Genomic DNA, 26,893 nt, shown 5'->3' with positions numbered 1-26,893 from the left:
ATGATGAACAGAGAGAGGAGCTAGAGGCGCAGTTGCGTAATCGGCATCACTGGGAATCTGATTTGGACCGAGCAGGAAGCAACAGCCACTTTACAGAAGGAACACAATCACTTTAAACATGGAAAAAAAACAGATCATTAACTTCGGTGCTGGACCTGCAAAGCTACCACAGTCTGTAAGTTGACTTTTTACTGCGCATTGAAAACCGAAAAAGTAATGATTGTAGCCTGTAACATGAAGAGAAACCGAAATGAATTGTATGGATGCTATCTTTACCGTAATGCAATTTGCAAAAGTGCAAAGTTTAATACAAAATATTTGATACAAAATCAAGCGTTTTATTTTATGAGAGAAGGCTAGCGAGTGCGCGGTTGCATCTCTTCGTCGTTGAAACAGCATGATAGATTTATCTTTTGTAAACTGACCATTTGACTGTGAACAGAAACAACGTGTTAAAACATGAGGACGTATCTTTTATCATGCACGAAGAGTAGGCTGGCAGGCCTTTGATGAAACTAGATAGTCGAGTTGCATCAGCCGATTAAACATCCATGCGGAAAATGCTCCGGTGTCTGCTCCGGTGCCAAGCGACGGTATACACCTCTAGACGGCGCTAGAACCACTGTCAAGTCGGGTAGGGCTTATCCAGAAGTTGTTGATTTATCAGGGTGGCACCGGTCTGACCTTGGTTTTTAGAATGACCTGTATTCAAGACTTGTAAAGGTTTTGATTGACGTGAATGTGCTGTATTTGCAGGTGCTGTTCCAGGCTCAGAAAGAACTGCTCGACTATAATGGCAGCGGGATCAGTGTCCTGGGTGAGTCTCTCTCTCAGCCAGTGAGGCACACACTGGCTGAATCAACGTTGTTTCCACGTATTTATTATATAAATATACACTGCTCAAAAAAATAAAGGGAACACTAAAATAACACATCCTAGATCTGAATGAATGAAATATTCTTATTAAATACTTTTTTCTTTACATAGTTGAATGTGCTGACAACAAAATCACACAAAAATTATCAATGGAAATCAAATTTATCAACCCATGGAGGTCTGGATTTGGAGTCACACTCAAAATTAAAGTGGAAAACCACACTACAGGCTGATCCAACTTTGATGTAATGTCCTTAAAACAAGTCAAAATGAGGCTCAGTAGTGTGTGTGGCCTCCACGTGCCTATATGACCTCCCTACAACGCCTGGGCATGCTCCTGATGAGGTGGCGGATGGTCTCCTGAGGGATCTCCTCCCAGACCTGGACTAAAGCATCCGCCAACTCCTGGACAGTCTGTGGTGCAACGTGGCGTTGGTGGATGGAGCGAGACATGATGTCCCAGATGTGCTCAATTGGATTCAGGTCTGGGGAACGGGCGGGCCAGTCCATAGCATCAATGCCTTCCTCTTGCAGGAACTGCTGACACACTCCAGCCACATGAGGTCTAGCATTGTCTTGCATTAGGAGGAACCCAGGGCCAACCGCACCAGCATATGGTCTCACAAGGGGTCTGAGGATCTCATCTCGGTACCTAATGGCAGTCAGGCTACCTCTGGCGAGCACATGGAGGGCTGTGCGGCCCCCCAAAGAAATGCCACCCCACACCATGACTGACCCACCGCCAAACCGGTCATGCTGGAGGATGTTGCAGGCAGCAGAACGTTCTCCACGGCGTCTCCAGACTCGGTCACGTCTGTCACATGTGGTCAGTGTGAACCTGCTTTCATCTGTGAAGAGCACAGGGCGCCAGTGGCGAATTTGCCAATCTTGGTGTTCTCTGGCAAATGCCAAACGTCCTGCACGGTGTTGGGCTGTAAGCACAACCCCCACCTGTGGACGTCGGGCCCTCATACCACCCTCATGGAGTCTGTTTCTGACCGTTTGAGCAGACATATGCACATTTGTGGCCTGCTGGAGGTCATTTTGCAGGGCTCTGGCAGTGCTCCTCCTTGCACAAAGGCGGAGGTAGCGGTCCTGCTGCTGGGTTGTTGCCCTCCTACGGCCTCCTCCACGTCTCCTGATGTACTGGCCTGTCTCCTGGTAGCGCCTCCATGCTCTGGACACTACGCTGACAGACACAGCAAACCTTCTTGCCACAGCTCGCATTGATGTGCCATCCTGGATGAGCTGCACTACCTGAGCCACTTGTGTGGGTTGTAGACTCCGTCTCATGCTACCACTAGAGTGAAAGCACCGCCAGCATTCAAAAGTGACCAAAACATCAGCCAGGAAGCATAGGAACTGAGAAGTGGTCTGTGGTCACCACCTGCAGAACCACTCCTTTATTGGGGGTGTCTTGCTAATTGCCTATAATTTCCACCTGTTGTCTATTCCATTTGCACAACAGCATGTGAAATTTATTGTCAATCAGTGTTGCTTCCTAAATGGACAGTTTGATTTCACAGAAGTGTGATTGACTTGGAGTTACATTGTGTTGTTTAAGTATTCCCTTTATTTCTTTGAGCAGTGTATATATCACACACACACAGTACCAGTCAAAAGTTTGGACACACCTTCTCATTCAAGGGGTTTTCTTTATTTTTACTATTTTCTACATTGTAGAATAATAGTGAAGACATCAAAACTATGAAATAACACATATGGAATCATGTAGTAACCAAAAAAGTGTTAAACAAATCAAAATATATGTTTGATATTCTTCAAAGTAGCCACCCTTTGCCTTGATGACAGCTTTGCACACTCTTGGCCTTCTCAGGGTGTCTTAATAGCTAGCTATTTTATTGTATTTTATTCTGTCCTTGCAGAGATGAGCCATCGGTCGTCAGACTTCACCAAGATCATGAACACCACAGAAAACCTGTTACGGGAGCTACTGTGAGTATAAACACACACACTCACACACACACTCACACACACACACACACACCATCCGACTGGTCATGAGCTTCTCTCCCTCTATCTATTATTTTCTTGCTCTGCTCCTGATTTCTGTTTAAATCAAGTGTTTACGAAACAACTGTCTGGGAGAACGTGTTGGTATCTTTACATGTGTTTTCAACTGTCTGGGAGAACGTGTTGGTGTCTTTACATGTGTTTTCAACTGTCTGGGAGAATGTGTTTTCCTCTTTCTTTTGCTTGAACTCGTGACATTTTACCCTGACTGACTTTCAGAGTAGTTGTGCATTCTAGAGCACCCCACATCGTTGGCTAGGCAACAGTGTATCATTCTAGAACACCCCACACCGTTGGCTAGGCAACAGTGTATCATTCTAGAACACCCCACACCGTTGGCTAGGCAACAGTGTATCATTCTAGAACACCACATCGTTGGCTAGGCAACAGTGTATCATTCTAGAACACCCCACACCGTTGGCTAGGCAACAGTGTATCATTCTAGAACACCCCACACCGTTGGCTAGGCAACAGTGTATCATTCTAAAACACCCCACATTGTTGGCTAGGCAACAGTGTATCATTCTAGAACAGTGGTTCCCAAACTTTTTATAGTCCCGTACCCCTTCAAACATTCAACCTCCAGCTGTACCCCTTCTAGCACCAGGGTCAGCACACTCTCAAATGTTTTTGCCATCATTGTAAGCCGGCCACACACACACACTATACGATACATTTATTAAACATAAGAATGAGTGTGAGTTTGTGTCACAATTCGGCTAATGGGAAGTGACAAAGAGCTCTTATAGGACCAGGACACATAATAATAATAATCAATTATCTTGCTCTTTATTTTACATATAAAACCTGATTTGTTAATTGAAAATTGTGAATAACTCACCACAGGTTAATGAGAAGGGTGGGCTTGAAATGATGCACATAACTCTGCAATGTTGGGTTGTATCGGAGAGAGTCTCAGTCTTAAATCATTTTCCACACACAGTCTGTGCCTCTATTTAGTTTTCATGCTAGTGAGGGCTGAGAATCCACTCTCACATAGGTATGTGGTGACAAAGGGCATCATTGTCTTAACAGCACGATTTGCCAAGGCAGGGTACTCTGAGCGCAGCCCGATCCAGAAATCTGGCAGTGGCTTCTGATTAAATTACATTTTCACAGAAAGGCTCACTTGTTCAGATATCAGTAAGTGGACTGGAGGCAGGGCATGAAAGGGATAACGAATCCAGTTGTTTGTGTCATCCGTTTCGGGAAAGTATCTGCGTAATTGCGCAACCAACTCACTCAGGTGCTTTGCTATTTCACATGTGACATTGTCCGTAAGGTTGAGTTCATTTGCACACAAAAAAATCATACAATGATAGAAAGACTTGTCTGTTGTCTTTGTTAATGCAGACAGAAAAGAGCTCCAACTTCTAAATCATAGCCTAAATTTAGTCCCGCATATTGAATATAGTTGCAGAGTCCCTGTAATCTTAGATTCAGATCATTCAGGCGAGAAAAAACATCACCCAGATAGGCCAGTCGTGTGAGAAACTCGTCATCATGCAAGCGGTCAGACAAGTGAAAATGATGGTCAGTAAAGAAAACTTTAAGCTCGTCTCTCAATTCAAAAAAACGTGTCAATACTTTGCTCCTTGATAACCAGCGCATTTCTGTATGCTGTAAAAGCGTTACATGGTCGCTGCCCATATCATTGCATAGCGCAGAAAATACACGAGTTCAGGGGCCTTGCTTTAACAAAGTTAACCATTTTCACTGTAGTGTCCCAAACGTCTTTCAAGCTGTCAGGCATTTCCTTGGCAGCAAGGATGCTGCAGTGTACCCAAGTGGCGTTGGGAGCAATAGCTTGCACGCGCGTTACCACTCTACTATGTCTCCCTACGTTTGGCTACATATGGACCATTAGTGGAATTCCCGCGAGAGAGTAACGGTTAATGTGATTTGGATGTTCATTATTTGACGAGGCTACCTGTATTTGACATTGTGTTGTTATTTCGCTGAACACTAGACGGTTTAATTTTATTTTTGGCTGTGAACCGAGGCGACTCAGGCGAGGAAAAAAACTCAACCAAATGTATAGCCCCGTTGGAAAATATAAATGGACTGTTTGAAAATGTGAAGAAGAAACAAAATGTGACTCATATTTTGATTTGGCGTACCCCTGGGGGTCCCCCAGTTTGAGAATACCCGTTCTAGAACACTCCACATTGTTGCCTAGCCAACAGTGGTGTCATTCTAGGGCCCAAAAGATTGGAGGTTTATCCACACATCTCTGTTTTGGATAGATAAATCTTTGTTTGTTTAGTGTGTTCCAATTTTTTTCAAGAGTGGTTACATTCTCTGGATTATTCAGTTGCATCGAGCTGATTTCTGACGTGCTGTTCCTTCTTATCCCGATTTAGTGTATTTCTATATTGTTTTAGTGATTCACCATAGTGAAGGTGTAGGCTCAGGTTTTCTGGGTCTCTGTGTTTTTGGTTGGACAGATTCCTCAATTCCTTTTTTAGGGATTTGCATTCTTAGGCTGTCTAGTTGAATTTGTTTTATTAGATTCTCTCTCTCTCTCTCTCTCTCTCTCTCCAGGAGTATCCCAGACAACTACAAAGTCATGTTCCTCCAGGGGGGCGGGACGGGCCAGTTTAGTGCCGTCCCCCTCAATCTGATTGGTCTAAAGGAGGATAGGTGTGCTGATTACCTAGTGACGGGCACCTGGTCGTCCAATGCTGCCAAGGAAGCTGAGAAATACGGCAAGGTCAACGTGGTTCACCCCAAACTGGACACCTACACCAGTAAGTAAGTGTGTGTGTGTGTGTGTGTGTGTGTGTGTGTGTGTGTGTGTGTGTGTGTGTGTGTGTGTGTGTGTGTGTGTGTGTGTGTGTGTGTGTGTGTGTGTGTGTGTGTGTGTGTGTGTGTGTGTGTGTGTGTGTGTGTGTGGAGCCAGTGGTTGCTACTAGTGATAACAGGAGACATGGTGTTCTGTGTTAACAGTTTAATGTAGCAGAATGACCCCTCATGTCTCCTGTTGACACTATCTATCCGCCTCACACCATTAACCCACACTAACTACACGTGACTGGTTCCCACACTAACTACACGTGACTGGTTCCCACACTAACTACACGTGACTGATTCCCACACTAACTACACGTGACCGATTCCCACACTAACTACACGTGACCGATTCCCACACTAACTACACGTGACTGGTTCCCACACTAACTACACGTGACTGGTTCCCACACTAACTACACGTGACTGATTCCCACACTAACTACACGTGACCGATTCCCACACTAACTACACGTGACCGATTCCCACACTAACTACACGTGACCGATTCCCACACTAACTACACGTGACCGGTTCCCACACTAACTACACGTGACCGGTTCCCACACTAACTACACGTGACCGATTCCCACACTAACTACACGTGACTGGTTCCCACACTAACTACACGTGACCGATTCCCACACTAACTACACGTGACTGATTCCCACACTAACTACACGTGACCGATTCCCACACTAACTACACGTGACCGATTCCCACACTAACTACATGTGACCGATTCCCACACTAACTACAAGTGTTTAAAAAAAATACAGATATGAATAAGAGATAAAAGTAACAAGTAATTAAAGAGCAGCAGTGAAATAACAACAGCGAGACTATATACAGGGGGTTACCGATACAGAGTCAATGTGCTGGGGCACCGGTTAGTTGAGGTAGTATGTACATGTAGGAGTTATTAAAGTGACTATGCATAGATGACAACAGAGAGTAGCAGCGGTGTAAAGAGGGGGGGGGGGGGCAAGTGCAAATAGTCTGGGAAGCCATTTGACTAGATGTTCAGGAGTCTTATGGCTTGGGGGGTAGAAGCTGTTTAGAAGCCTCTTGGACCTAGACTTGGTGCTCCGGTACCACTTGCCGTGCGGTAGTAGAGAGAATAGTCTATGACTAGGGTGGCTGGAGTCTTTGACAATTTTTAGGGCCTTCCTCTGACACCGCCTGGTATAGAGGTCCTGGATTGGTTCAATTACAGACTAAAAATGGCCAGAAACAAAGACATTTCTTCTGAAATTCGTCAGTCTATTCTTGTTCTGAGAAATGAAGGCTATTCCATGCAAGAAATTGCCAAGAAACTGAAGATCTCGTACAACGCTGTGTACTACTCCCTTCACGGAACAGCACAAACTGGCACTAACCAGAATAGAAAGAGGAGTGGGAGGCCCCGGTGCACAACTGAACAAGAGGACAAGTACATTAGATTGTCTAGTTTGAGAAACAGACGCCTCACAAGTCCTCAACTAGCAGCTTCATTAAATAGTACCCGCAAAACACCAGTCTCAACGTCAACAGTGAAGAGGCGACTCCGGGATGCTGGCCTTCTAGGCAGAGTTGCAAAGAAAAAGCCATATCTCAGACTGGCCAATAAAAAGAAAAGATTAAGATGGGCAAAATAACATTTCTCAGAACAAGAGTAGACTGATGAGTTTCAGAAGAAAGTTCTTTGTTTCTGGCCATTTTGAGCCTGTAATCGAACCCACAAATGCTGATGCTCCAGATCCTCAACTAGTCTAAAGAAGGCCAGTTTTATTGCTTTTTTAATCCACACAAAACAGTTTTCAGCTGTGCTAACATAATTGCAAAAGAGTTTTCTAATGATCAATTAACCTTTTTAAAATGATAAACTTGGATAAGCTAACACAACGTGCCATTGGAACACAGGAGTGATGGTTGCTGATAATGAGCCTCTGTACACCTATGTAGATATTCCATTAAAAATCAGTTGTTTCCAGCTACAATCGTCATTTACAACATTAACAATGTCTACGCTGTATTTCTGATCGTTAATGTATGTATACATACATACACATATAGACACACATGAGGTGGATAAGAAAGAGCATTTTACCACATTGTCCTGTATGGACATGAACAATAGGAGAAATATTCCATTTCAGACTGATTTTCAGAATATTATTCATACACAAATTAACATTAATGAACATTATTCACATAGGGTGTGTAATAGAATGCAATATTCTATCATATTCACAAATTCTTGAAAAAAAAAAAAAAGTTATGTATGATCAGTATAGCCTAACAAATTCAAGAATGATTGACAATAAATAATTGTAATCAAATTAAAATGTTGACGCATAATGAGTTCATTACCGGAATGCATCTATCTCTATAGCCTATAGGCGTTAACAAAATATTCGTACAAATATAGACTAGGCCTTGCAGAAACAGGGTCAATCAAGTTAGGTCTGCCAAATTAACGGAGCATTGGATAAAATACATAAATCCAGCCTTAAAGTATAACTCCATCATCAAAATAAAACACGTTGTTTATAACATGCACAATTAGATGCATCACTCTATATAGAGCAAATGTGACTAAATTCCAGCCCAGTAACTTTGTTCACCACATCCTCCTTCGATTGTCTCGTCTGGCTGCCACGAAAAGCTCCCCCACTTGCTGATCTGCACGAAGTGTGTGTGTGTGTGTGTGTGTGTGTGTGTGTGTGTGTGTGTGTGTGTGTGTGTGTGTGTGTGTGTGTGTGTGTGTGTGTGTGTGTGTGTGTGTGTGTGTGTGTGTGTGTGTGTGTGTGTGCCACTGGCGATGTACTTCACTGTTCTCGGCGGTGCATCATCACTTCAAAACGCATTCCGTCTTGGTGTTATCGGTTGGCCTACGACTACTGGTAGTACCGGTAAAATGTACGTTATGAATCGGAAAATCAACATACAGCTGACACACTTTGATTTCATCAATCATTTTGACTTCAATTTGGTTGTCCAACAATAGTATCAGCTTACACTGCGTCTTTGGTGATGAATGCCCTGATCTCAGGCCAGTCAATTGGTTCAATTACATTACATTGTTTCGTCTGTTAATCGCTTCTAATAGATCCGAAAATGATGCAATAAGAGCATGAATTTAACCGACTGTTAGTTTATAATGAGGGACGTCCCACGTTTAAAACTTCTTGAGGATAGGGTGCAGAGTTTTCACTTAGGGAAAAATAGCGTGCGCAATTTCAACTTCGTGCTACTCGTCCCCAGAATATAAGATATGCATATTATTAGTAGATTTGGATAGAAAACACTCTGAAGTTTCTAAAACTGTTTGAATCATATCTGTAAGTATAACAGAACTTATATAGCAGTCAAAACCCTGAGGACTAACTTTTTTATTGTTAAGTTCCTGTATGTTCAATGGGTTATCATGGGCAAAGCAGAATACTAATCACTATCCACGCAGTTTCTACTGCTTCCACTGGATGTCGCCATTGTATGGAAAAAGGTTAAGGTTTTTCATTAGTAAAATGAGAAAGATATTGACCCGGAAGTGGAGTGACGTCATGTGTTTATGTTTGAGAGTTGAGCAAGACTTGAAAAGTACCGTGAGTTTGTTGATATCCTGTATTGAAAACAGATTGACCCGTCTTCAATTTGATCGATTATTAACGTTTACAAATACCTTAAGTTGTATTACAAAAGTACTTTGAAATGTTTTGGCAAAGTTTAGAGGTAATCTTTTAGATATTTTGTCGTGATTTTGCGCAAATTGAAGGCTGTTTTTCCTGGTACAACGGCGCCAAATAAATGGACAATTTGGATATATATGGACGGAATTAATCGAACTAAAGGACCATTTGTGATGTTTATGGGACATATTGGAGTGCCAACAAAAGAATCTCGTCAAAGGTAATGCATGTTTTATATTTTATTTCTGCGTTTTGAGTAGCGCCGGCATGGTTGAAATTGTCAACAAAGAGAGTGTAGCCATTGCACTATCATCAGATAATAGCATCTTATGCTTTTGCCGAAAAGCCTTTTTGAAATCTGACATGTTGGCTGGATTCACAACGAGTGTAGCTTTAATTTGGTATCTTATATGTGTAATTTAATAAAGTTTGATTTTATAGATTTTTTTTTAAATCTGGCGCTCTACATTTTAACAGGCTGTTGGGACGCAAGCGTCCCGCGATCCCAGAGAGGTTAACCTGGACACATAAATAGTAGGAATTTGCGCTGGCTACAGCCTTGACGGCATGAGAGAGAGAGAGAACCCTGCATCACAACTTTGATCATTTACACAATTTATCTCGTTCACTTTCGCTTGTAAATGTCCACACTCGCCGTAAATTACATTCGGTAGCTGCTAGCTCTGCTTATAAAACTTTATGAGCTGGAATTCTTCTGTCTTTTGAAATTAGTTTTCGTTCGTTAGCATTTAGCTAACAGCGTCTGTGATTTTATTAATTTAGCTTTTCTTGTGTTTTAAGCACTCTAACGGCAGTTACACTGCAAACTGCATTCAAGAAAGTTGTGTTATTTTGGATGCAGTATCTGCAGCATACTGCACTTACACTGCGGTTATACTGCACTCTTGACTATAATCTTTTTTCGTCTTAACAAACTATGAAGCTACACATGAACTAAAAGGGCCAGATAAACAGGGTATGCTACATGCTATTACAACACGGACATGTGAACACCCGAAGAAGCATGTGTAAGCACATTTACATGTAGAGGTACTAATGAATATGCTATGCAATACTTTTAAGGACATAGTAACAATGCACCTATTGTATAGGAAGATTAGATTGTATAGGAAGAATATACAGATGAACCCTAACAAAGTCCACGTACATAGTCACGCACCAACACCAGCTTGGATGTCCATAGTGGTGGAGAATAGTATAGTTAGTTATAGTTGAATCCTTTTGTTGTTGGTGCAGCCAGGGGGGGTTTGTCAACTTGCTGTGTACTTCTGGAGCTGTAGTGAGAGACTAGTTTAGAACTAGGTCTAGTTCACTTGCTTTGGCAACGCAAACCTATGTTTCCTATGCCAATAAAGCCCCTAGAATTGAATTGAAATGACTGAAGAGTGTCAGAGCTAGTGTGAGGGTTCTATGAGCCCAGATTATACCTCTGATTTGACCAGGTTACATGACGCATGTTAGGAGGGGGTTGCCCTCAGCAACAGAGTGTTCCAGAAGCAGAGGTGTGACCGTTGAGGGGGCAGAGTGCCCTGTAAACACTAGCTCTTCTCTCTGCAGGTTAATACGTGTTTTATGGCACATTCACATACAGGATTTATTCCAGTGTTTTTTGTTTTTTTTTTACCAAAAAGGCTTAGACTTTTCTGTTACCGTCTACTCAAGCCCGGGACCAATGTTCCCTCGCGTGGCTCCACAGGGACTGCCGCACACAATAAATATTAGCGCACGCAGAGAAGCACGAGATTGAACTTTACTCAACTTTCTAGAGTTTTCCCCGTTAATTAACACTATCAACGTTTCCCTTTACTGTGGGAATTGTGATTGAATCAACGCAATATTAGCCACTTTCAATGCAACATACCGAAACATGACGACCTATGCAAGACTTAGGATGCAAAACTAACTATACAAGACATGTTGTTGTAGGCAGAATGCATCGGAGTAGGATTCTATTGCATTGACAGGCACGACTCAGGCACGTACTCTACACAGACCGGTGCGCCATAACCAATCAGAGCTGCGCTAGGCCTATATGCAAATAGACCATTGCCATATATGGATCTGATTCATTCACTTTGAACTGGACTGTGTTTACAGCATGAGCGGTCGTGAGTAAATTAGCTTGTTTTGAGATCAAAGCGAAAGCTACATGTAGCGATGTGTGTACATTTGTTCATATCCTTTGCTAGTTAGTGAGTTATCAGCCCAGTTATAGATAATGTGTAGTCAGCAATGGGGGAGTGGTTGCTTCCTAGAAGAGCACAAAACGTGTACATTTCTAGACATCTTTGAAAAGCCAGTCAGGAAAATAACTTTATTTTCTTGTCTTAAAGGGGCAGTGTTGTATTTTGAGAGAGACTCGAATAATCTAAGTAGCCAATAGGCAGAGGGTAGCATAATTTGTCTGATTCTCTGTAATAATGGTATGGGAATAATGATGCATGTTATTTTGAAAGGGGTTTCTTGCATCAAACAACACACAGACATTTTCAGTCACTTTCTTGTCTGAAGGACAAGTGGATAAACAGGTTAATGTCAAAAGTGTCATGGAATGTAGGCCTACATTGAACACCACACATTGTCTGCTACTGTAGGCTGAATGATAGAACAGCTATTTCCATGGTAAAATGTTATGGGATGCATTTTCTCCATTGTTTTTGATGTTAGGCCACTCTGGTAGACCTACATTATGATTAAATAGCCACAGTAGCCTACTTGACCGCTGTTCCTTAAAAGCGGAAACGGCCTCAGTGTTCACAGTAACGTCGGGCGTTGCGCTCAGCAGACCTGAAATTTGCTCAGTGATGGGGGAAAAAAGTAGAGGTAACATTGTCTGGCAGTCTTGTCTCACTGGGTCATGGTTCTGGTGGAGCTACTCTTACTTTGGGCCAAAGACCGGCCACTTTTCAGCCAGCATTTACAGAACAATGGCTAACAGTGAACTTGAACACCTCACAAAGCAACTGTTTTGATTATACATACGTTGTTGATTCTGTTCTTCACAAGAGCTCACTGTCAGCCCTAGATTTGGAAACAATTTTCCTAGTATTTTTTTTTATTTATTTAACCTTTATTTAACCAGGTAGGTTAGTTGAGAACAAGTTCTCACTTACAACTGAGACCTGGCCAAGATGAAGCAAAGCAGTGCGACAAAAACAACAACCCAGAGTTACACATGGAATAAACAAACGTACAGTCAATAATACAGTAGAAAAGTCTATATACAGTGTGCAGATGAAGTAAGGAGGTAAGGCAATAAATAGGCCATAGTAGCGAAGTTATTACAATTTAGCAAATTAACACTGGAGTGATAGATGTGCAGATGAGAATGTGCAAGTAGAAATACTGGTGTGCAAAAAAGTAAATAAAAACAATATGGGGATGAGGTAGGTAGATGAGTAGGCTATTTACAGATGGGCTGTGTACAGCTGCAGCGATCGGTAAGCTGCTCAGATAGCTGATGTTTAAAGTTAGTGAGGGAGATATAAGTCTCCAACTTCAGCGATTTTTGCAATTCGTTCCAGTCATTGGCAGCGGAGAACTGGAAGGAAAGGTGGCCAAAGGAGGTGTTGCCTTTGGGGATGACCAGTGAAATATACCTGCTGGAGCGCGTGCTACGGGTGGGTGTTGTTATGGTGACCAGTGAGCTAAGATAAGGCGGAGCTTTACCTAGAAAAGACTTAGACATTTTATACTTCTAACATACGGGTGTATACACTAGTGGAACACGGGTTTTAGTCGAAAAGCAGCATTAGTGTTTGAGAGAAAGTGTTCAAGACCCTGTGTCCTCATCCAAAACGTTATCCTGATCAGTCTCAGACTAGGTAGACCCTGTGTCCTCATCCAAAACGTTATCCTGATCAGTCTCAGACTAGGTAGACCCTGTGTCCTCATCCAAAACGTTATCCTGATCAGTCTCAGACTAGGTAGACCCTGTGTCCTCATCCAAAACGTTATCCTGATCAGTCTCAGACTAGGTAGACCCTGTGTCCTCATCCAAAACGTTATCCTGATCAGTCTCAGACTAGGTAGACCCTGTGTCCTCATCCAAAACGTTATCCTGATCAGTCTCAGACTAGGTAGACCCTGTGTCCTCATCCAAAACGTTATCCTGATCAGTCTCAGACTAGGTAGACCCTGTGTCCTCATCCAAAACGTTATCCTGATCAGTCTCAGACTAGGTAGACCCTGTGTCCTCATCCAAAACGTTATCCTGGTCAGTCTCAGACTAGGTAGACCCTGTGTCCTCATCCAAAACGTTATCCTGATCAGTCTCAGACTAGGTAGACCCTGTGTCCTCATCCAAAACGTTATCCTGATCAGTCTCAGACTAGGTAGACCCTGTGTCCTCATCCAAAACGTTATCCTGATCAGTCTCAGACTAGCCCAGTTAGCAATGAGCACTCGGGAGGCCGGCATCCCTCCAGAGTGGTCGAGCGCCTGCCCTTTTCAAATTTTTCCACACCGATCTCGACAAACCATTTCTGTATGGACCTCGCTTTGTGCACGGGGGAATTGTCATGCTGAAACAGGAAAGGTCCTTCTCCAAACTTTTGCCACCAAGTTGGAAGCACAGAATCGTCTAGAATTTAATTGTATGCTGTAGCGTTAAGATTTCCCTTCACTGGAACTAAGGGGCCCGAACCATGAAAAACAGCCCCAGACCATTATTCCTCCTCCACCAAACTTTACAGTTGGAACTATGCATTCGGCCAGGTAGCATTCTCTTGGCATCCGCCAAACCCAGATTTGTCTGTTGGACTGGCAGATGGTGAAGCATGATTCATTACTCCAGAGAACACGTTTCCACTGCTCCAGAGTCCAATGGCGGTGAGCTTTACACCACTCCAGCCGACGCTTGGCATTGCACATGGTAAGCTTAGGCTTGTGTGCGGGTGTTCGGCCATGGAAACCCATTTAATGAAGCTCCCAACGAACAGTTATTGTGCTGACGTTGCTTCCAGAGGCAGTTAAGAACTCTGTAGTGAATGTTGCAACCGAGTACAGACCATGTTTACGTGCTTCAGCTCTCGGCGCTCCCGTTCTGTGAGCTTGTGTGGCCTACCACTTCGCGGCTGAGCCGTTGTTGCTCCTAGATGTTTCCACTACAAAATAACAGCACTTACAGTTGACCAGGGCAGCTCTAGCAGGGCAGAAATTTTATGAACTGACTTGTTGGAAAGGTGGCATCCTATGACAGTGCCATGTTGAAAGTCACTGAGTTCTACTGCCAATGTTTGTCTATGGAGATTGCATGGCTCTGCTCGATTTTATACACCTGTCAGCAACGGGTGTGGCAGAATTAGCCAAATTCACTATTTTGAAGGGATGTCCACATACTTTTGGCCATCAAAGTAACATAGTAAAGAAATCAAATAAGTAACATTGTAAATATACAAAAAATACAACAAAAACCTATAGGCATATAGCAGGGGTCTCCAACCTTTACTAGCATGAAAAAGGTAACATGTCGCAAGCTATATTTATATTTTCCCAAATTGTCAGTTTTGTACTCAATTACAATTGTTCATAGATAAAATTTGATGTTCTGAGTCCATGTCAATGCTTAAATCACATCAGAATATATGTGCCGGCCTAGCAATTGTTCTGTACTGCTGCTGCTCATGTCTTGTCTAACCAGGTGTCACGACTTCCGCCGAAGTCGGTCCCTCTCCTTGTTCGGCGGTCGACGTCACCGGTCTTCTAGCCATCGCCGATCCACCTTTCATTTTCCATTTGTTTTGTCTTGTTTTCCCACACACCTGGTTTACATTCCCTCATTACCTGTCGTGTATTTAACCCTCTGTTCCCCCCATGTCTGTGTGTGTAATTGTTTATTGTTGAGATTGGCACGCTTCCGGCTGGTTTGCGCCGGGTTTATTTTATACCCGTGCTTTGTGGCAGCCTGTACTTGGTACTTGTGTTTTTGTACTTTGTGCTGCCACACTTGTTCGTTGGGCATTTGTTTTGTGACGCGGTTGCCGTAGTAAAGTGCTTTGTCCACTCATCTCTGCTCTCCTGCTCCTGACTTCTATGCACCAGCTACACCCACCTCTTGACACCAGGGATAATGTGATTAACTGGGAGCTTTCAGGTGTCTGATGCTTGTAATACAGTATTTATTCATGACAGTTTAGGCCTTTTTGTGGCACGCTTGTAGGACTCTGATTGTCCAAAAGGGTTCCAACAAGTCTTCTACTGTTGTTTTTCTCTGTAGTTGTCCGGTATCAGGTGACTTGTTGTGTAGTCCTGAACAGAACTGCAGAGTTAATTTTCCTTCCATTCGCTCTGGAAGATGCTTCTTTGAAGATAGAAGTGATCAGTCATTGACAAAAGATTCTGACCGTGTGGTCTAATGATTCTGACCGTGTGGTCTAATGATTCTGACCGTGTGGTCTAATGATTCTGACTGTGTGGTCCTCCAGAGATCCCTGACCCCAGCAGTTGGTCGTTGACCCCTGGATCGTCCTACGTGTATTACTGCTGCAACGAGACAGTGCACGGCGTGGAGTACAACTTCATCCCCGAAACCCACGGAGCCGTCCTGGTCTCTGACATGTCATCGAACTTCCTGTCCCGACCCGTCGACGTTTCCAAGGTAAGGTTGAGCATTTCACTTGGTTCCCACGACACAACCACGCTGCAAAGTCAAAATCGGCTACATCATTAACCTTTATTTAACTAGGCAAGTCCGTTAAGAACAAATTCTTATTTACAATGATGGCCTAGGAACAGTGGGTTAGCTGCCTTGTTCAGGGACAGAACGACATATTTACATCATTAAAATGCATGGAAATGAGATTTAAGGTGCTGATTATGCAGCATAATGTATGCTACGGGAAAGCTTATCAACTACTGCATGGTTTTCTGGGGTTAGCATTTTATTTGACCCAGAAATGACCTAAAACATTAAAGGGTAATAACCCAGTAATAGCTTCCTGTGTGTTTGGTGTTTATTCAATGTGTTATGAATAGTTTGGGCTGATCTTCGCGGGGGCTCAGAAGAACGTGGGCTGTGCTGGTGTTACCGTGGTGATCGTGAGAGAGGATCTCATTGGCCACACTCTGACGGAGTGTCCCGTTGTCCTTAACTACCAAGTGCAGACTCAGAACAACTCCCTGTACAACACACCAGCCTGCTTCAGGTAACACACACAGTGCCTGCTTCAGGTAACACACACACCAGCCTGCTTCAGGTAACACACACACCAGCCTGCTTCAGGTAACACACACAGTGCCTGGCTTCAGGTAACACACACAGTGCCTGGCTTCAGGTAACACACACCAGCCTGCTTCAGGTAACACACACACCAGCCTGCTTCAGGTAACACACACCAGCCTGCTTCAGGTAACACACACAGTGCCTGGCTTCAGGTAACACACACCAGCCTGCTTCAGGTAACACACACACCAGCCTGCTTCAGGTAACACACACAGTGCCTGCTTCAGGTAACACACACACCAGCCTGCTTCAGGTAACACACACACCAGCCTGCTTCAGGTAACACACACACCAGCCTGCTTCAGGTAACACACACAGTGCCTGCTTCAGGTAACACACAGTGCCTGGCTTCAGGTAACACACACAGTGCCTGGCTTCAGCCTGCTTCAGGTAACACACACACCAGTGCCTGCTTCAGGTAACACACACAGCAGCCTGCTTCAGGTAACACACACAGCAGCCTGCTTCAGGTAACACACACAGTGCCTGGCTTCAGGTAACACACACAGTGCCTGGCTTCAGGTAACACACACAGTGCCTGGCTTCAGGTAACACACACAGTGCCTTGGCTTCAGGTAACACACACAGTGCCTGCTTCAGGTAACACACACAGTGCCTGGCTTCAGGTAACACACACCAGTGCCTGGCTTCAGGTAACACACACACCAGCCTGCTTCAGGTAACACACACACCAGCCTGGCTTCAGGTAACACACACACCAGCCTGGCTTCAGGTAACACACACACCAGCCTGGCTTCAGGTAACACACACAGCAGCCTGGCTTCAGGTAACACACACACCAGCCTGGCTTCAGGTAACACACACACCAGCCTGGCTTCAGGTAACACACACACCAGCCTGGCTTCAGGTAACACACACACCAGCCTGCTTCAGGTAACACACACACCAGCCTGGCTTCAGGTAACACACACACCAGCCTGGCTTCAGGTAACACACACACCAGCCTGGCTTCAGGTAACACACACACCAGCCTGGCTTCAGGTAACACACACACCAGCCTGGCTTCAGGTAACACACACACCAGCCTGGCTTCAGGTAACACACACACCAGCCTGGCTTCAGGTAACACACACACCAGCCTGGCTTCAGGTAACACACACACCAGCCTGGCTTCAGGTAACACACACACCAGCCTGGCTTCAGGTAACACACACACCAGCCTGGCTTCAGGTAACACACACACCAGCCTGGCTTCAGGTAACACACACACCAGCCTGGCTTCAGGTAACACACACACCAGCCTGCTTCAGGTAACACACACACCAGCCTGCTTCAGGTAACACACACACCAGCCTGCTTCAGGTAACACACACACCAGCCTGCTTCAGGTAACACACACACCAGCCTGCTTCAGGTAACACACACACCAGCCTGCTTCAGGTAACACACACACCAGCCTGGCTTCAGGTAACACACACACCAGCCTGGCTTCAGGTAACACACACACCAGCCTGGCTTCAGGTAACACACACACCAGCCTGGCTTCAGGTAACACACACACCAGCCTGGCTTCAGGTAACACACACACCAGCCTGGCTTCAGGTAACACACACACCAGCCTGGCTTCAGGTAACACACACACCAGCCTGGCTTCAGGTAACACACACACCAGCCTGGCTTCAGGTAACACACACACCAGCCTGGCTTCAGGTAACACACACACCAGCCTGGCTTCAGGTAACACACACACCAGCCTGGCTTCAGGTAACACACACAGTGCCTGGCTTCAGGTAACACACACACAGTGCCTGGCTTCAGGTAACACACACACAGTGCCTGGCTTCAGGTAACACACACACAGTGCCTGGCTTCAGGTAACACACACACAGTGCCTGGCTTCAGGTAACACACACACAGTGCCTGGCTTCAGGTAACACACACACAGTGCCTGGCTTCAGGTAACACACACACAGTGCCTGGCTTCAATTACTGCAGGGTTACAGCAGGTTGCAGGCTTTTGTTCCAACCAAGCATTACAACCCCCCCTCTCTCTCTCTGCCTCTCTCTCTCTCTCTCTCTCTCCCCGCCTTTCTCTCTCTCTCTCCCGCCTCTCTATCTCTCTCTCTCTCTCTCTCTCTCTCTCTCTCCCTTTCAATTCAATTTAAGGTCTTCATTGGCATGGGAAACATAAGTTTACATTGCCAAAGCAAGTGAAATAGATAATAAACAAAAATGAACAGTTAACATTACACTCACAAAAGTTCCAAAATAATAGTCATTTCAAATGTCATTATGTATATTTACAGTGTTGTATTAATGTGCAAATAGTTAAAGTATGAAAGGGTAAATAAATCAACATAAATATGGGTTGTATTTACAATGGTGTTTGTTCTACACTGGTTTCCATTTTCTTGTAGCAACAGGTCACAAATCTTGCTGCTGTGATGTCACACTGTGGTATTTCACCCAGTAGATATGGGAGTTTATCAAAATTGGGTTTTCAAATTCCTTCACTGCCGTATAGTGGACCCCACCCTTCACTACCGTATAGTGGACCCCACACTTCCCTGCCGTATAGTGGACCCCACACTTCCCTGCCGTATAGTGGACCCCACCCTCCACTGCCGTATAGTGGACCCCACCCTCCACTGCCGTATAGTGGACCCCACCCTCCACTGCCGTATAGTGGACCCCACCCTCCACTGCCGTATAGTGGACCCCACCCTTCACTGCCGTATAGTGGACCCCACCCTTCACTGCCGTATAGTGGACCCCACCCTTCACTGCCGTATAGTGGACCCCACCCTTCACTGCCGTATAGTGGACCCCACCCTTCACTGCCGTATAGTGGACCCCACCCTTCACTGCCGTATAGTGGACCCCACCCTTCACTGCCGTACAGTGGACCCCACCCTTCACTGCCGTACAGTGGACCCCACCCTTCACTGCCGTATAGTGGACCCCACCCTTCCCTGCCGTATAGTGGACCCCACCCTTCACTGTCGTATAGTGGACCCCACCCTTCACTGTCGTATAGTGGACCCCACCCTTCACTGTCGTATAGTGGACCCCACCCTTCACTGCCGTATAGTGGACCCCACCCTTCACTGCCGTATAGTGGACCCCACCCTTCACTGCCGTATAGTGGACCCCACCCTTCACTGCCGTATAGTGGACCCCACCCTTCACTGCCGTATAGTGGACCCCACCCTTCACTGCCGTATAGTGGACCCCACCCTTCACTGCCGTATAGTGGACCCCACCCTTCACTGCCGTATAGTGGACCCCACCCTTCACTGCCGTATAGTGGACCCCACCCTTCACTGCCGTATAGTGGACCCCACCCTTCACTGCCGTATAGTGGACCCCACCCTTCACTGCCGTATAGTGGACCCCACCCTTCACTGCCGTATAGTGGACCCCACCCTTCACTGCCGTATAGTGGACCCCACCCTTCACTGCCGTATAGTGGACCCCACCCTTCACTGCCGTATAGTGGACCCCACCCTTCACTGCCGTATAGTGGACCCCACCCTTCACTGCCGTATAGTGGACCCCACCCTTCACTGCCGTATAGTGGACCCCACCCTTCACTGCCGTATAGTGGACCCCACCCTTCACTGCCGTATAGTGGACCCCACCCTTCACTGCCGTATAGTGGACCCCACCCTTCACTGCCGTACAGTGGACCCCACCCTTCACTGCCGTACAGTGGACCCCACCCTTCACTGCCGTACAGTGGACCCCACCCTTCACTGCCGTACAGTGGACCCCACCCTCCACTGCCGTACAGTGGACCCCACCCTTCACTGCCGTACAGTGGACCCCACCCTCCACTGCCGTACAGTGGACCCCACCCTCCACTGCCGTACAGTGGACCCCACCCTTCACTGCCGTACAGTGGACCCCACCCTTCACTGCCGTACAGTGGACCCCACCCTTCACTGCCGTACAGTGGACCCCACCCTTCACTGCCGTATAGTGGACCCCACCCTTCACTGCCACTACGTACCACCTTCATCCCTACTATCCGTACCATCACCCCTACTACTACCCGTACCACCATCACCCCTACTACCCATACCTTCACCCCTACTACCCATACCTTCACCCCTACTACCCGTACCACCTTCACCCCTACTTACCCGTACCATCACCCCTACTACCCGTACCATCACCCCTACTAACCGTACAACTATGTACCACCATCACCCCTACTACCCGTACCACTACGTACCACCATCACCCCTACTACCCGTACCATCACCCCTACTACCCGTACCACTACGTACCACCATCACCCCTACTACCCGTACCATCACCCCTACTACCCGTACCATCACCCCTACTAACCGTACAACTATGTACCACCATCACCCCTACTACCCGTACCACTACGTACCACCTTCACCCCTACTACCCGTACCATCACCCCTACTACCCGTACCATCACCCCTACTACCCGTACCACTACGTACCACCATCACATCACCCGTACCACTACGTACCACCATCACCCCTACTACCCGTACCACTACGTACCACCATCACATCACCCGTACCACTACGTACCACCATCACATCACCCGTACCACTACGTACCACCATCACCCCTACTACCCGTACCACTACGTACCACCATCACCCCTACTACCCGTACCACTACGTACCACCATCACCCCTACTACCCGTACCACTACGTACCACCTTCACCCCTACTACCCGTACCATCACCCCTACTACCCGTACCATCACCCCTACTACCCGTACCACTACGTACCACCTTCACCCCTACTACCCGTACCATCACCCCTACTACCCGTACCACTACGTACCACCTTCACCCCTACTACCCGTACCATCACCCCTACTACCCGTACCACCTTCACCCCTACTACCCGTACCACCATCACATCACCCGTACCACTACGTACCACCATCACCCCTACTACCCGTACCACTACTATTTGGAATAATAATCACAGAGATGAACTCCTTCCTGTTGTTGTACCTTCTTGTTAAGTTTTAGCCAAATGTGGTTAGTATATATATTTTTATTTAATTCAGTCCTGCTTATGCTAAATGATGATTCCACCTAAGTCTCGGCCCCGTTGAACATTTGTATGTTTGATTGATGGTAGTAAACTTTCTCTATAGCCTGAGGGACACTGAGTGTCTATGTCTCCACGACACCATGTTTCCAGTAGGATTATGACGTCCTGTCCCTTGATGTTTTTAATCAATTCTGGATTTGTTGTTTTAGAACCAAAATACAAAGAGTATAGGTCTTATAGTACAAAACATTAGGAACACCTGCTCTTTCCATGACAGACTGACCAGGTGAATCCAGGTGAAGTTATGATCCCTTATTTGTTAAATCGCTTGTTAAATCCACTTCAATCAGTGTAGATGAAGGGGAGGAGACGGGTTAAATCCTTGAGACAATTGAGACGTGGATTGTGTATGTGTGCCATTCAGAGGTTGAAAGGGCATGACAAAATATTTAAGTGCCTTTGAATGGGGTATGGTAGTAGGTACCAGGCGCACCGGTTTGTGTCAAGAACTGCAACGCTGCTGTTTTTTTAGTGTCCCGTGTGGATCAAGAACGGTGACTCGACGAAATGAGGCTGTTCTGGGGGCCAAAAGGGGGTACAACTCAATATTAGGAAAGTGTTCCTAATGTTTTGTACACTCAGTGTATCTCTCTCTCTAGTATCTACATCATGAGTCTAACATGAGATGAACACAGTCCACTAGTCTAACAGGCAGCGTGAGATGGTGTTCCTAATGTTTTGTACACTCAGTGTATCTCTCTCTCTAGTATCTACATCATGAGTCTAACATGAGATGAACACAGTCCACTAGTCTAACAGGCAGCGTGAGATGGTGTTCCTAATGTTTTGTACACTCAGTGTATCTCTCTCTCTAGTATCTACATCATGAGTCTAACATGAGATGAACACAGTCCACTAGTCTAACAGGCAGCGTGAGATGGTGTTCCTAATGTTTTGTACACTCAGTGTATCTCTCTCTCTAGTATCTACATCATGAGTCTGGTTCTGGAGTGGATAAAGAACAACGGAGGTGTTGACGCCATGGAAACGCTTAACAAGAAGAAGTCCAGTATGATCTATGATATCATCAACTCCTCCAACCACTTCTACACGTTAGTATCCTTTCAGAGGGAGAGGGGGGGGGGAAGGGGAGGGAGGGAGGGAGAGTGGGAGGAAGGAAGAGAGGGAGGGAGGGAGGGAGGGAGAGGGAGGAAGGGAGAGGGGGAGGAAGGAAGAGAGGGAGGGAGAGGGAGGAAGGGAGAGGGGGAGGAAGGGGGAGGAAGAGAGAGAGAGGGGAGGAAGGAAGAGAGAGAGAGAGGGAGGAAGGAAGAGAGAGAGGGGGAGAGGAAGGGGGGGGATTCTGAACAGAAAATAACATTCAGTAGGCTCAATCCTGTTTCCATGGTAACTGCCGTGTATTGGGAAGTATTACAAGGTGTTCGGTTTACAAGATGGAGTGTGTAAAATGTATACCTGTGTAACATGTTGTGAGCATGCCTGTCTCCATGGTAACTCGCGTGTGTGTGTGTTACGTGGTCAGGTGTCCGGTGGACGTGGCGTGTCGTAGTCGTATGAACGTCCCGTTCCGCGTGGGGAAGAAACACGGTGACGAAACTCTGGAGAAGGAGTTCCTGGACGGGGCCTCCAAACTGGGGATGATCTCACTGAAGGGACACAGGTACACACACACACACACACACACACACACACACACAGTGTACATGTGTGACTGGTGGGTAAGAGGGGTCCTCCGTCTGTGTCTCTGCTCAAGGTGTGTTTGTGTAATTTAATAACCATGTAACCAGCGGTGGAAAAATACTCAATCGTCATAGTTGAGTAAAAGTAAAGATTCCTTCATAGAAAAGGACTCAAGTAAAAGTGAAAGTCACCCGGTAAAATACTACTTGAGTAAAAGTCTAAAAGTATTTGGTTTTAAATGTACTTCAGTATCAAAAGTAAATGTAATCGCTAACATATACTCTAAAGTAAAAGTGTAAACCATTCCTTATATGAAGCAAACCAGACGGCATCATAAAACAATAGGCAGGGTCACGCGGTCACGCCAGGGTCACGCTCCAACAACAGACGTGTGCCGCCCTATGGAACTCCCGGTCACGGCTGGTTGTGACACAGCCTGAGATCGAACCCGGGTCTGTAGTGACGCCTCAACACTGCGATGCAGTGCCTTAGACCGCTGCGCCACCCGGGAAGCTGCTGTTGGCTTTGATTGGCGGGTCCTTTTAAAGGGGACTTCTCTGATTTTCTCTAAATGTCCTTTCACAAAGTTTCCTAAACGTAGACTGTCTGGACTCTCTGTAGTAATAATCCAACGCTCTTGACATGATGTCATCTTGTAAATGGCCTGTTTTCACTCGCTTCATTACTGCGTCGTTTCTTCAAAGAATGGTGACCTCCCCTTTTTAGACCCTGAACAGGTATGTCTGTCTCTCTGTCTGTCTGTCTGCGGGAGGAATACGTCTGTCTGTCTGAGGAATACGTCTGTCTGTCTGTGAGAGGAATATGTCTGTCTGTCTGTCTGTCTGTGAGAGGAATACGTCTGTCTGTCTGAGGAATACGTCTGTCTGTCTGTCTGAGGAATACGTCTGTCTGTCTGTGAGAGGAATACGTCTGTCTGTCTGTCTGTCTGTCTGTGAGAGGAATACATCTTTGTATCGATCTGTCTCTATTTGCTCATGGTGTTTGTGTCTCCCCCTACAGGTCAGTGGGAGGAGTACGTCTCTGTATCGATCTGTCTCTATTTGCTCATGGTGTTTGTGTCTCCCCCTACAGGTCAGTGGGAGGAGTACGTGCGTCTCTCTACAACGCTGTGACAGTGGAAGACGCTCAGGTTCTGGCCAATTACATGAAGGAGTTCCTTAAGGAGCACCAATAGGAGAAGGCCATACAGCATGCTGGACCAATCAGAGCAGGCTATGCTGCTGGATCTGTGGGACCAGGGTTCATTCAGTAAGGTGAAACATTCACAACGTAACAGATAGAGATGTACTGAATAGACCTGACAGCCAATCATATTGTACCTGACAGCCAATCATATTGTACCTGACAGCCAATCATATTGTACCTGACAGCCAATCATATTGTACCTGACAGCCAATCATATTGTACCTGACAGCCAATCATATTGTACCTGACAGCCAATCATATTGTACCTGACAGCCAATCAAATCAAATGATATTAGTTACGTAGACCTTAACCAACAATGCAGTTTTAAAATATATGGATAAGAATAAGAGATAATTGTAAGTAATTAAAGAGCTGCAGTGTGTATGATGTATATGATACATTTCTATCTGACTGTTTTGTAATGTTGAACTTTCCTGAACATGACCCCAGACTGACCCCAGACCACATGCTGACCCCAGACCAGCTCAACACATTGACCCCAGACCAACACATTGACCCCAGACCAGCTCACTGACCCCAGACCAGCTCAACACACTGACCCCAGACCAGCTCAACACACTGACCCCAGACCAACACACTGACCCCAGACCAGCTCAACACACTGACCCCAGACCAACACACTGACCCCAGACCAGCTCAACACACTGACCCCAGACCAACACACTGACCCCAGACCAGCTCAACACACTGACCCCAGACCAACACACTGACCCCAGACCAGCTCAACACACTGACCCCAGACCAGCTCAACACACTGACCCCAGACCAGCTCAACACACTGACCCCAGACCAGCTCAACACACTGACCCCAGACCAGCTCAACACACTGACCCCAGCTCAACACACTGACCCCAGACCAACACAACACACTGACCCCAGACCAACACACTGACCCCAGACCAACACACTGACCCCAGACCAGCTCAACACACTGACCCCAGACCAGCTCAACACACTGACCCCAGACCAGCTCAACACACTGACCCCAGACCAGCTCAACACACTGACCCCAGACCAGCTCAACACACTGACCCCAGACCAGCTCAACACACTGACCCCAGACCAGCTCAACACACTGACCCCAGACCAGCTCACTGACCCCAGACCAGACCAACACACTGACCCCAGACCAGCTCAACACACTGACCCCAGACCAGCTCAACACACTGACCCCAGACCAGACCAACACACTGACCCCAGACCAGCTCAACACACTGACCCCAGACCAGCTCAACACACTGACCCCAGACCAGCTCAACACACTGACCCCAGACCAGCTCAACACACTGACCCCAGACCAACACACTGACCCCAGCTCAACACACTGACCCCAGCTCAACACACTGACCCCAGACCAACACACTGACCCCAGACCAGCTCAACACACTGACCCCAGCTCAACACACTGACCCCAGCTCAACTCACTGACCCCAGCTCAACACACTGACCCCAGACCAGCTCAACACACTGACCCCAGACCAATCTCTCCAGACTTTTTAACTTTGTGTGTTACTAGTAGTAGAATCCATGAGTTCAGGATGCCATTTGGGTCAGACACATAGAGGATATAGCTGTGGTGTTACTAGTAGTAGAATCCATGAGTTCAGGGTGCCGTTTGGGTCAGACACCATAGAGGATATAGCTGTGGTGTTACTAGTAGTAGAATCCATGAGTTCAGGGTGCCGTTTGGGTCAGACACCATAGAGGATATAGCTGTGGTGTTACTAGTAGTAGAATCCATGAGTTCAGGGTGCCGTTTGGGTCAGACACCATAGAGGATATAGCTGTGGTGAGGTGCACTTTTTACCAGAGTGTTGGAAAGGCAGTGTTACAAATGCCTTAACCACTTTGATATTGTCTCTCTTGTCGCTTGTTAACTCTAGCTGTATCAAGTTTGTGGATTTACTAACGATCAGTGCATTTATTTACACAGATAAATGTTGAATGTTTCTGTTTCTGTCTAAAGTGTTATTGACATTCCATTAAAAACAAACTCTTTAACTTGCATGTTATTCCTGTCTTCTTTTATGTTGTACTATATGAGATACTGACACGGATGAATCCACGTTACTGAAGAGGCCACTAGGTGGCGCCACTGACACCGGGATGAATCCACGTTACTGAACAGGCCACTAGGTGGCGCCACTGACACAGGGATGAATCCACGTTACTGAACAGGCCACTAGGTGGCGCCACTGACCCAGGGATGAATCCACGTTACTGAAGAGGCCACTAGGTGGCGCCACTGACACAGGGATGAATCCACGTTACTGAACAGGCCACTAGGTGGCGCCACTGACACAGGGATGAATCCACGTTACTGAACAGGCCACTAGGT

The 26,893-nt window shown here is 46.2% G+C and overlaps 1 protein-coding gene across 2 annotated transcripts; it reads left to right on the top strand.

Annotated features, from left to right (window-relative positions):
* On the top strand, positions 1-26,560 carry psat1 (phosphoserine aminotransferase 1). Of its 2 annotated transcripts, none has more exons than XM_071352024.1 (9): positions 1-175; positions 757-817; positions 2,763-2,832; positions 5,455-5,660; positions 15,818-15,990; positions 16,368-16,537; positions 22,613-22,741; positions 23,170-23,307; positions 24,348-26,560. In XM_071352024.1, exons 1-9 carry the CDS (start codon positions 119-121, stop codon positions 24,520-24,522), a joined length of 1,179 nt encoding a protein of 392 aa, XP_071208125.1. In that variant the 5' UTR covers positions 1-118; the 3' UTR covers positions 24,523-26,560. The 2 variants fall into 2 exon arrangements, with proteins under 2 accessions (XP_071208125.1, XP_071208126.1); XM_071352025.1 differs by having other exon boundaries at positions 4-175; positions 24,420-26,560.
* The last annotated feature ends 333 nt before the right edge of the window (positions 26,561-26,893 follow it).

Source organism: Salvelinus alpinus, chromosome 19 (genome assembly GCF_045679555.1).
Source record: "Salvelinus alpinus chromosome 19, SLU_Salpinus.1, whole genome shotgun sequence".
Taxonomy (NCBI): Eukaryota; Metazoa; Chordata; class Actinopteri; order Salmoniformes; family Salmonidae; genus Salvelinus; species Salvelinus alpinus.
The sequence above is the reverse complement of the archived record's forward strand: the minus strand, read 5'-3'. Positions and strand labels throughout refer to the sequence as shown.

Excerpts from the sequence above, each read along its gene's own strand:
- psat1 (XM_071352024.1), top strand. The coding sequence starts at position 119 with ATGGAAAAAAAACAGATCATTAACTTCGGTGCTGGACCTGCAAAGCTA. Across the intron at positions 5,661-15,817 it reads CAAACTGGACACCTACACCA|AGATCCCTGACCCCAGCAGT; the intron begins GTAAGTAAGTGT and ends GTGGTCCTCCAG. Across the intron at positions 15,991-16,367 it reads GACCCGTCGACGTTTCCAAG|TTTGGGCTGATCTTCGCGGG; the intron begins GTAAGGTTGAGC and ends TGTTATGAATAG.